The sequence below is a fragment of the Atractosteus spatula genome, chromosome 25 (assembly GCF_055471065.1).
Source record: "Atractosteus spatula isolate fAtrSpa1 chromosome 25, fAtrSpa1.hap1, whole genome shotgun sequence".
NCBI lineage: Eukaryota > Metazoa > Chordata > Actinopteri > Semionotiformes > Lepisosteidae > Atractosteus > Atractosteus spatula.
The window spans coordinates 9,165,096-9,177,142 of record NC_142730.1 but is presented as its reverse complement, the minus strand read 5'-3'; the positions used below and the strand labels follow the sequence as shown (position 1 = coordinate 9,177,142).

Sequence of the window (12,047 nt, the reverse complement as noted above, 5' to 3'; positions counted from 1 at the left end):
ATCTTTCTGTGCATCTCCCTTGCTTCCAGAAAGACCCTGCTGCGGGGCTATCGTCACCGAAAAATTTAGCAAGCTGAGCTATTTGGTATGCCATCACATTTTTTAAATCAACTGTAGCTCCACAGAGAACTCTTAACAGTTCACTTAGTTACAAATACAGACACCTGGTCATGATCAATACCTGAACTGGCTGAGCTCAAGATCAAAGCAGAACAGTGTGGTTCAGCTCCAGCCCTGGAGGGGGCACTGTGTCTCCAGGTTTCTCTTTAAAGCACCACCTGCAGAACTGGGGGACAAATTAACTTGTCTAAGTGATTCAGTTGAGCTACTAACAAGCTGATAATGAGCAGATAACTAGATGAGGAGCTGATAACCGAGCTGGTAGTGAGCAGAAGAGATGGAGTGAAAATACTTCATCCCTACAGGACCGGAGTCGGACTGGAGGTGGACCATACTATTCTCCTTGTCCCTAGACCACCTTGTTTGCTTATTGCTGTGGCAACGTCTAGGAGAGTTTCCTTAGCTGAGTGCTGACATATTGAGCAGTTGCCAGTGATGTGGCCATACTGCTGTAGTGACATGATACCTAACCCTTCTCTGGCAGTGCCTGCTACATTTCAACATTTGTTGCTGCTGCGGACAAAATACTGTAGCAAATCCCTCAGCTTCCGAAGACAAGTGCTCTATCTGAGGTGAGAGAGTTAAAAAATAAAGATAGGCTTCAGCAGCAAGTGTAAGAACTGCATTGGAGACCAACAATTGTATGACAATATTCAGACTGCCCGTGTGGAACTCCTGTAGTTATGCGTTACGGTCCTTGTGTTACAGTTTAAATTAAACAGAGCACAACAGCAAATAAATATGCAAAACTAAAAATGTGTGAAGATCTCATTTGGCGATTGGATTATGGCTAACTCCAGGTACTGCAAGCATATCAGAAACAAATTACAATTCGTGTAACATTCGAGGCAGAATGAAGCCTACATCCTGCAGTAAACACTGAAGTTAAATATGATGCCAACCCCTAAAACAAAAGACCGAGAATGTATGAAAACAGCTCGCTTGTCCGGTATCTTAAAGGATCACATCGGCTTGACTGCTTAGTAAAAGTGCCCGTGTAAACAGACCCTCACCACTCTACATAAAGGAAGGACCGCTCTGCGTTCTGCCCTTGGGATACTTCCTGTTGTCTTAGATTCCGGTCATCTGTGTGTAGCCGGGCTCCGAGAAAGGAACGGTCTCAAGGTCAGCCAGATGAAACTGAAGCCCCTTCCTGGGAGATCTCGGAAGGTAGCCTGGCCTGGACAGCACAGGAGATGTCCAAGTCCCACTGCGCTTGGAGACGGGAAAAGTGTGTCTGTGGGCGCTGGGGGAGGTACTGTGCTCTCACAGGAAACCTTTGAGATGAAATGTTTAACTGAGGTTTGGTCCGTACGCAGGATGCTGAAGATCCAGAGGTTGTTTTTTTTTTGCATCAGAAGGGGTACCACCCTCTCTGTGTGTTCAGATCCTCAGATCCATCTCCCACGACTCCCCCCCACCCCAAAACAGACAAGCTAGAAATCTCCGACTGGTCAGTCTCCTGCGTCACCTCTTGCCGCCTCGGACCCGGCGAAGCAGCCTGTCTCTCCCACCGTGTCCCACTTCAGGGGGGACCATCCGGTCCGTGTCAAGCAGAGAGGGGGAAGGCGACCGCCGCCGCCCGGGGACCCTCAGCCCCGCGTGGCGGTCTGGTGCTCGGCCGCCGGGGACTCGGACTTGGACTCCAGGGCGGCGCTGTGGGGGGTCCGGCGAGAGGACAGGCGCTCCAGGGACCTGGGGGAGTCCTGGGGCCGGCGGCACCAGCAGGCCGCCAGGTCCGCGCGGAAGGAAGGGGTGTACAGGCCGTAGATGACCGGGTCGCAGCAGGTGTTGAGGTTTCCGAAGAGGAAGAGGATGTGGTTGACGTACTCGGGGGTGTCCCGCAGCATCTGGGGCTGGAACCAGTACCAGATGCCCAGCAGGTAGTAGGGGGTCCAGCAGATGATGAAGGAGGCCACGATGATGATAGTCATCTTGAGCGTCTTCATGCGCGCCTTGGGGATCTGGTCCGTCCCACTGCGCCTCAGACTGGCCTCCCCTCCTGTGGGGAAACAACACAAGGGTTTAGACAAGTTCAAGTCAGCCAGCCGGTGTCTTAAACCTGATGTCGAGATGCTAGTGGGAAAATCAAGCTGTACTCTCTGCCAGTGGTCAAAACAAACCCATTATACCTTTTGCAAACGAATGTCTCTTTTTCACACTGCCTGGCTCAGATTTATACCGAAATGAGAAGATGTATAATCACTGAAGCAGCTCATGTTCCCAACGAGTGAGGTTCGTGCCCTGAGCGTCAGGTACCTCTGTCTTAGAGCTGACGTTTCTCCTGCCTGAACGAGCCCTGGCTGAAGCTCATTATGCACTTGATCAAACCTTTTTAATTGTCTCGCGGTTCTGCAAATGTTGGAGCTCTCAAGGTGACGAGGTGCTTTCGAGGCAACACGAAAGTGACTTCAAATCGCAGACTGTCTAGGAGCTGGGAACAAGTCTCGAGGCGTGATTGGGCAGATTATTCGTTTGCTGAATGGTGTGATGCAGACTGCCCAGCTGGAATGAAATGCCACTGGATACAGGGGTTAGACCACAGCCGAGCAACCTTCATCACAGCACACAGCCATCATAAAATGATGGTCCCATTCACAGACTGTGTATTGCCAGCTTCATTACTGAGCACTGCACGGATATCACCATGCATGATTTTAACTGGGCCAGCAAGCCTTCATCGTACCCTGTGGGAGGCAGAAGTTATTCCTGTGATGTTGAAATTTGCTATGCATTCTTGCTATGGATGCCTTACCAAAGAGTGATCCGCCCAGTCCTACAGAGATCCTACAGAGATGCAGATGTTCTAGTCAGTAATTGATGAAGATGGGGGACAAGAAATTTCAAAGTTGCTCCGAGACATTGAATCCTCTCCACGGTCCAGGGATGTCCCCTCCTACTCTGACCCAAACCACCTCACTAAACAAACTCTTTGGGTCCAGTCCCAAATCGCCTGATCAAACCAGTTACTAACGAGCTGTTAGCTGCAGTTAATCGAACTGCAGAACCTGCCCATACCTCCTCCCTGCTGTGCAACCGTTCTGTGCTCCGGAGTGGATCCGGGGAGTCTCTGCAGCCGCTGGCGGTCGATCACTCATCACTCCTTACCTTTGCTCTTCTTCATCTGCCGGTTGATCTCGGCCAGGATGCGGGCGTAGCAGCAGCTCATGACCAGCAGGGGGATGACGTAGAGCGTGACGAAGTGGAACATGTTGTAGAGGGTCTCCTGCCAGCGCTGCCGGAAGCTACCGTGGGTCACGCACTGCGTGAAGTCGGCCGTCTCCGCCTTGATCGCGCGGAAGATGAACAGCTGGGCCCGTCAAAAGACACAAAACGAACAAAAAAATAAGTTGCAATAACACCGATCTGCAGGCCGCTGGGTCAGAGCGGCGCGGAGATGCTCGGCCCAGCTTCCTGTGGGGGGCCCTCCGGGCTCAGCTCTGAATCGGCAGCCAGTCCCACTGCCCTCAGCCCTCAAGGCATTACAGATTTTCAGGCTGGTTATTACATTTCAGGAGCAAAGTATAGTATTTGGCTCGGTTTAATACTGAATGAAGTTGCTGAGACCCAAGCTTGAGGGAGATCCAAAGAGTGAGGCTCATTATACTTTTTAGAGCTTGTTTCTCTCCCTTTCAGTCCAGTCCTGAGCACTCAAGGACCTGCACAGCCACCCAGACTGCATGAATCTAAACAAGCGTCTAGTCAGTGCATTGAACGACTCATCACGCTGTCTAACTGCTTCTTCCAATTCAGGGTCACAGGGGAGTCTATCCCAGCAAGCAACAGGTGCAAGGCAGGGTACACCATGGTCAGGACACCAGTCCATCACAGGACTCACGCTCACACCAGGGCCAGTTTTCCACCAGGCCGGTTAACCCACTAGTATGTCCCTGGACTGTGGGAGAAATCTGGAGCTACTGGAGGAAACCCATTAAATTCACCTTTTTAGAAAGCGCCCCCCCCTCTGATCACAAACAGTGATCATGGGCCAGGAGCACAGAGATTCCCAAAGTAAATTGTGCACCTGTGTAATCCTGTTTGGCTGCTAGTTCAGATCTGAGTTATTCCCCTGCTCCTTACAGCCCGTCATGCACATTTAAAGGTCAGACTGCGTTGTTATTTCTTTCAGCACTGCTGTTATCCATTAAGGCACAGCAGACCAGAAATGGGAGGGTCGGATATGCAAAATCAAACATCAGTACAGCTTCTTTAAAAGAACATTTGCTAAAAATACAAGAAGAACTCTGTTCCAATTTAAGAAGGACAGCAACAAAGATACAAGATTAATACTCTGCCAGTGGACAAACGTGTTTCTATGTATGGGCAAAATTAATCAGATTAACCAAGGGGCTTTGTATAAGTATAATTATAATAATAATAATAATAATAATAATTAATTGGCATTTATCAGGTCAGAAGAGTATTGTATTGAAACGTAACACAAGCATCTTATGAGCTTTAGTCTTTTACATGAAGTCCACAAATCTAAATCTATATCTAATATCAAAGCTCAAGATATTCACTAATAACAAAACTTAGATAAACCAATAGAGTGAAATAATGCATCTGACATACATTTTGAAAGAGACACACACAGATATCCATTTACAATCCTGTTACATCCGTCTGTATATATTCCCCAGGAAGTAAAGGTTAAATAACATCTGCATCGACAGTGCCGTTTATTTATCTGCTAATACTTTCTGGTAATGGGAAGGCTAATTTAAATGATTAAAAACACAACTGGGTAATTGTTTAACGATCTGCCATGCGAGACTATATCGACGTCTGCAGGCCGGCAGACTGTTTTATTAACCTGTGATTCTGGGCGGGCAAAAGGGAAAGTCCATCATACTGCAGACTTGATATCTCTGCATAAGCGTTATCTGAACGACTCCAGCATCTGTCCTGATATTACTCATCGATGTGTGTGGGAAACAGACGAGCATCTGCTTACTGAGCTGGCTGTGAATGCATTAGAGTAGACACATGATTTAAAACGTGCATAAGTCACTAGTAGTGATTCATCTTACAGGTCAGAAGACACATGTAAACTAATAAAAACTATCTACGCTAGAGTAATTCCCATAATCCTGTAATCAGACTTTTCACAAGCTCCATTGTGTCTATGTAAACGTATACCAGCATTTGTACAAGGTTTTTATTCCAGTCGATCTCGGTTTTTGTTAGCTTGATTAACATCTTGACTGGACAGCTCTGCCCCCCCTTCTCCCTTCTTGAATTCTCAATAGCCCGCGTGCCCTCCAAAATGCTTTTCCTGCCTGCATCATCGCATAGCGGGACAGGATCTGCCTCAAAGGTTCGAGGTTTCTTCATCCGCCCTTAATCTCCTTGTGCTTCGTAGTGAGAAATACAGCAATGCATTTGCGTCTGTGCAAGTTAAATAAATCGAGTACTTCAGAAGAACTGCATTATGTAACCCGCAGGGCTGTAGTGATCAAGGTGTGCCGATATGTGCTGAGTAGCGTTTGATTCCTAGAGCTTCCCCACCCTCCATTACCAGCGTTCGACCCTTTAAAATCTGCAGTCGTGCAACTGAGCTGTTATCTAATGCCTTCTGGCTGTGGCTGCTAATCCAATTGAAGGGCTAAAAAAGAAAATCACTTCACATCTCCATATTCCCTGGCTCCTGTGCCGCATTGAGGATGACCTGTGCCCTGCTCGGCTCGCGGCGGGATGCTGTGCGCTCTGTGCTGCACCCTTGCTGGAGGTTATCGAATTAGCGGGCACAGGCCTCGGGGCTCGATCGCTATGCAGGCGCTCACACGCATCGTTTAGCAGCTGCCTGGTCTTGCAAAGCAAGCTGGGAATCCGGCCTGCTCAGAGGTGCTTCCCTTGCAGAGGCTGCTGGGTAGGTTTCACGTCTGCACGTGGGTTTGTGTCGGGGATGTGAATACTCAACATGCACGTTCTTTCACGAGAGCAGTTCCAAGCCAGGATCAGACATTTGGGCCGCCTAGTTTGCTTGGATGCTGGTAGCTAATTGATCAGAGGATGTGCTCCAGACTTTTTTCTTGAAACCAACCAGGGTATCAGCATCAACATACAGGCTGGCCAGTTGGTTCCAGAGCTTCCAACACTCCTCTGTGCGGCATGTCTTTACACAAAGGGTGGTAGGGTTCTGGAACAGCCTGCCTCGTGTTGCTGCTGAAGCTGATTGTCTGAAAGCCTTCTAGAAATATGCTGGACAATATCCTTGAGTCGAGAACTTACTAGCCGCCCAGTGATCTGGGATTTGTCTCCCGTTGGGCGTCTGCTCACAGCAGATCCCAGCCACGCCAGCCCACCCACCTGAGGGGAGGCCACTAGGAAGCTGGCGCTCCAGGCCAGGACCAGCATCCTCTTGTTGCGGCGGTTGGCGTCGAAGGAGTCCAGCGGGCGCAGGATGGCGTGGTGCCGGTCCAGGCTGATGACCACCAGGATGAAGGCAGAGGCCTGCATGGCGAAGAGCTTGAGGAAGCAGAGCAGCCTGCAGAGGGCGTCTCCGCCGTACCACTGCACCGTCACGTTCCAGACGGCGTCCAGGGGCATCACGATGAAGGTCATCATGAGGTCGGCGGCCGCCAGGCTCAGGATGAGCGGGCGCAGGTGGGAGGCCAGCCGGCGGCCCCGCCCCCCCGCCACGCTGGCCAGCACGGCCAGGTTGCTGACCGCCGCGAACAGGAAGAGCACCAGCGTGGCCCCCACCCGGAACTGGGCGGCCCGCGTGAAGGTGGGCTCCTGCCAGTCGCCTGCAGGGGGCGCGGTCGCGTTGGAGGAGTTGCCCGTGATGTCCGGAGCTGGCATCAGGAAGAGAGACAGATTCCCAGACATCCTGCACAGAAGGTAAATGGACTGTTAATCTTTCATGAGGACAACTGCGGCAGAGCGGAGCCATTCAGCCTATCTAGTCTTTTAATACTAAATTGATCTGAGGATCTTGTTCAGCCATTGATTAAAAGAAGCCAGATTTAACAAGATGGAGTTCCACACTCCCACTGCCCTTTGTGTAAAGAAGTGCCTCCTTTTCTCAGTTTTAAACACACCCACTCCCACATCCCTGCTTCCTTGTGTCTCTACAGTCTGTCACCAACCTGCAGGTATTTTTTCTGGACGTTTTGTGTCCTTTAACCCCCCTCCACACATGCACACGTACACAGCATCGGCTTGTCCAGGTGTTTTGATCTGGCTAGAATTTGCACCTGTGTTTCAAAATGTACTCACATTCTGTTTCCCAATTAAAAACACAAAAACCCTGCTAATCACACAGTAGGGCGTGTTTGTGTTTGCTGAACGTCACAGTCTCATCAGTGCCTGCGGCCGATCTGACAGGAGACCCCGAACGCTAGGCCTAGTGCCTGTTTTTGATTTTTGAAACTTCTTCTTCAGTTATGCATTTTCCCAGTGCAGATTTTTCATTTTTGTTTGCAGTTTTATTTATGCCTGTTGAGGAACTGGACCAGCTGCATGATCATGGGATCGAGCCTGGGTCATGGCTGTAGCCAACTGTGTCTGGGATTCCCCAAGCAGTCGCAAGCGGTCAGCTGAGTGAATTGGCTGAGGGTGAGGTGTGGCTAACTGGCCAGGGCTCTGTCAATCTCTCAGCGACACAGGGTGCTTGAGGACTGTCGGTGCACGATGCCCTCCTACCCTCTGTTCAGCACTGAACCCCCACTGGGCGGCTGTGCTGCCTTCGATGTGTTAAAAGTCACGTGTCATGGAAAGTGGGCGTGGCAGGGGTTCTTCCCCGTGTGCGGTTACAGTGTTCATACATGTGAGCGGAGACATAAGCAATGATTGTCGCTTCGGGTTTTTTTTAGAAAAGCTCAGCTATGGCTAGCAATAGCTGCTGCAATAGGAATTGCAATTACAAATGACTCCAGCTTTTTATTTAAAACAAAACTGCTGGAGTGACCCATCAGTGGGGCGTCAGGTGCTTCCCACCAGCTGTGTCTGCAGTGGGTTTTTCCCCACTCCCCGCTGCAGAATCAGTGCAGAGCCTCCACGGGCGAGCGCGGTACAGTGCAGTCTGGTGCACCTTACTGTAGTAGAGAACAGCTCTGAGAGCACTCTTTATTTTAAAAATCTCTGTGTGGATCTTGAGATCCCTAGCAAGCCTGCCTACAAATGCACTAAAAAGAAGAGTGTCTGTTGTTCAAATTAGTTGTAAATAATTCATCTGTGATGCTAGCACCCTTGATACCTACTAGAGATTCGTATTGCCATATCTTAAAGTTCCTGCTCCCACAGGGATGTGATTTTCAAGATACTGGTGCAAACTGAAGGATGACTTTTAAGTGCTCTTAGTTAGCACCAGCAACTCCTAATCAAGTGTGCATGTCTCTAATCTGGATTAGGGGTTACCTAATAATTGTTAAGATAGATGATTGTGTGCTTTGTGGCCCTAGAAACCATAATCTCCGCATGGCCATGCCTTCTGCGTGGGCTGCCTGTGTACACTGTGTCACAGTTCGTACTGGTGATTTAATGACCGCCAGCGAAAGGGTCGCACCAACGCATAACCTGCAAAAAAATACAGACTTTATCAGCACCGGGCGGCACTGATTGTGACTGAATGCAGGAGGATTCCAGCCCACGCGGTTTTAGACCCCAGAACACATCACTGAAGGTCAATGGGGTTTGTGCATGCAATCTGGCTGGGATAAATTGCCTTAGCTATTGCTTCTCGGTAAGGTGCCTTTGTCATTGGAATCTGACAACAGCTACACTTCTGATTGTCAGTGTTCTTTGACCGTCCTGATGTATATCAATGACCTAGATGCTGGGATATTTACTAAAGTAGCTGGGTTTGCAGACAATACCGAAAGGAGGAGGGATAGCAAACAATGTAGGAGCAGCCCATGCTTTTCAAATAGATTCTAATCAAATTCAAGCCGGAGGAGCAAACACCTGGCCGTTGTTTCATGTAGACTACTGCAGAGTGTTACACGCAGGTAGCAGAAACCATCAATAAAAAATGGGATGTGCTGAGTTTGCAGAATCTATGCTGAATAAGAGCTGGGTGTTCATGGGACAGCCTTTCTTGTGTGCTTAATGAAAGGCGACGTCTTTAGCAGTAGTATCTGGGTGAACTAACAAGTTTAAGAGCTCCTCAACGTGTGAGCGCTCAGGGAAAAAATATGTTTAAATAGTTGTAGAATTATATGGCAATGTACGATGCTATTTGTCTCACCGCTCTTTAAGGTTAAACTGGTAATAGAAAAAAAATCCCATCCATTTCACTTGGAATTTTAGATCCCATTTGCAAAACGTTGTTCCAAGCTGCTGTTCCGAGGTTTTTACAAATACACAAACGTGTCGGGAACCACAGTGGAGAATGTTGCTGCTCAGAGGCATCTGAGATGCTGGTGATCTCAAAATGGTGAAATTTCTCAAAATGATCTTAAAATGGCTCAATGTTATTCCCTCTCTCCCTGCTATTGATTTTATTAACGGCGTGTGTCTGGAATGGCGTGTGAATGTGTGTTAGGTGGACGCTGTCCGTTATTGGCTTCATGTTGTGTATTTGCTTTGCATGTCTTTTAATTGCATAGGAGCTCACTGAACCAAATGCCATGCACCTAGTTGTTATGGCAATAAAGTAACGAAGTATTAAATATGAGATATGATCTGTCCAGGGAAAGACGGACAAGATAAGCAGCAAGAGGAATGTCGGGTCTGAAAGGAACGTCACCCCCCATACAGGAAGCGGACTCTCTTTAGTCTTGTGCCGGGCAGGTCAGCCCCGACTTCACCCGCGTACCCAGAAGCCGAAAGCGATCGGCAGCGATTGGCTCTCTGTTCGGCAGCAGGGCAGGACCATGAGGGCGCAAGTGGAAGTTACTTCTTGCAGAAGGAACATGGCCTGCGAGATGCTGCTGTTGTGTTGTTGAACTCGGATCCCTGGGGACCTGCAGAAGGCGGCTGGATAGTTCAAGTTCAAGTTTATTGTCATTATACTCATATACAGGTGTATGGTATAACGCGATGCTATTTGGCTAGCTCTCAGACGATACGTAGTACAAAAAAACAACAATACAATTGTATAATAAAAGAAAGAGACAACAGGCAGTGTGCAAAAACAACAACAGGCAGTGTGCAAAACAACAACAGGCGATGTGCAAAACAACATCAGATGTGCAAAAACATGCATCAACAGAATGAAATAAAGGAGAGAAAATTATGGGGAGTGAGCTTTTTGACATGCGAGGTAGAGGTAGATTTCAGTGTGTGTTTGAGTTTTTGGTAAGAAAGAAGGCACTGTGAGGGTTCAGATCGTAGGTGAGAGGTGAGAGAGGCTGGGAGTTTAATAGTTTGATAGTGCGGGGGTAAACACTGTCTCTGAGTCTGGAGGTCCGGGCCCGAATGCTCCGGTACTGTTTTCCAGATGGTAGAGGGTCATGCAGTCTGTAGCTGGGGCGTGTGGGGTCTTTGAGGATGCTGAGAGCTTTCCTCAAGCACCGTCTGTCAGAAATGTCCTGTATGGATGGGAGGGCAGCCCCAGTGAAGGGCTGGGCAGTTTTCACCACCCGCTGGAGGGCTTTGCGGTCAGCAATACTGCAGTTGCCAATAGCCTTATTGGATCAATAAGTTACTCGCACCGAAATGAGCACAGTGTGTCAAACGGCAGCCTCTTATTCAACCTTCTTACATTGCGATGTGACCCCAGTGCAAGCGCCACTGCCTACTAAAGTGCAAATGGGAAATCGACGCGACCGAATTAATTTTTAAAACCTGCTTTTCCGTAAGGCTCCTACATGACTCAGAGCCATAGCTGTTTGTTAGCTGCAGAGAGCACTAATCACTTTATCTAACAGAGGGTGTGTAACCCTCTTAGCCCTCAGATATGGGACCCCTTAGTTAAATATTTACTAACATGCATTAAAGCAGAGGCCGAGGGGAGTCATAACATAATTACCATTGTATTCCATTCCATTGCTTATAGATGCTTGAGTATGCACTTGGCTCAATATTGGGAACCTCACACACACAATAGAAAGACATGACTTTCTGAGAGGCAGGCAAAGAGTTGTGGGCGAGAGGAGGATTCAGATCAATCTCACACACTATGACTGCTTAACACAGCACAGTTTGGGTCATTTTAGCTTCAGCCTCAGGCCTGTTGTTCACTCACTGGCCACAAAACACCACAAACTACCCTCCTGTCACGATCCGGTTCTTTCCGGGCCCTATGCGGACGACACGATCCAGAATTGTGTCCTCCCTGGCCAGAACAATCCTGCTAGATCCCCTTGGGCCTGTTGGATTCACAGTTCAATCCCACAGTTCTAACCCTCATCCCAGCCACATGCAATTCAAAAGCCTTGTGGAATACAGACCATGCTCTGCTTGCAGAGGTCTAATATTATAATATTATGGCATTACAGTGATTAGTGGGGGTACCTAGTATTTTGTCTGGTGATTGTATGTTCCAGCCTAGGAATACAGTTCAAGCGGTCTGGTTCTGGGGGAGAGGGCTGCGTTCACCCAACCTTTGCTTAGGAATCTCTGCTCATCTCTTCATCTCAGCTGTTTGCCGCGGATGTGATCTACAGGAGAATGGTGGAGGTGACTGTCTTCCCCCTTGTTCCAGCCATTCTTTTTTTTATTCACTTCCTCCAATCCAGGGTCTCGGGGCAGTTGGAGCCCATCCCAGCATGCAGCGGGCGCAAGGTGTTGTACAGCCTGGAGGGGACACCAGTCCATCACAGGGCAGACAGACACAGACACACTCACCGCAGGGCCGATTTTCCCAGAAGCCACTTAACTTCACCAGCATGTCTTCGGACTGTGGGAGGAAACCCACACAAATCCAAGGAGAACATGCAAACTCCACACAGACAGCACCCAGGGTTAAGAGTTGAACCCAGGGCCCCAGCACTGCAAGGCAGCAATGCTGACCACTGCGCCACCGTGCCACACCACCC

The 12,047-nt window shown here is 48.9% G+C and overlaps 1 protein-coding gene across 1 annotated transcript; it reads right to left on the bottom strand.

Moving 5' to 3' along the window:
* Positions 1-1,712: 1,712 nt before the first annotated feature.
* LOC148815343 (gonadotropin-releasing hormone II receptor-like) lies at positions 1,713-10,892 on the bottom strand. The gene is made up of 4 exons (XM_088905420.1): positions 10,878-10,892; positions 6,433-6,975; positions 3,229-3,430; positions 1,713-2,122 (listed from the first exon to the last, which is right to left on the bottom strand). The coding sequence occupies exons 1-4, from the start codon at positions 10,890-10,892 to the stop codon at positions 1,713-1,715; spliced, it is 1,170 nt and encodes a 389-aa protein (XP_088761546.1).
* Positions 10,893-12,047: the final 1,155 nt, after the last annotated feature.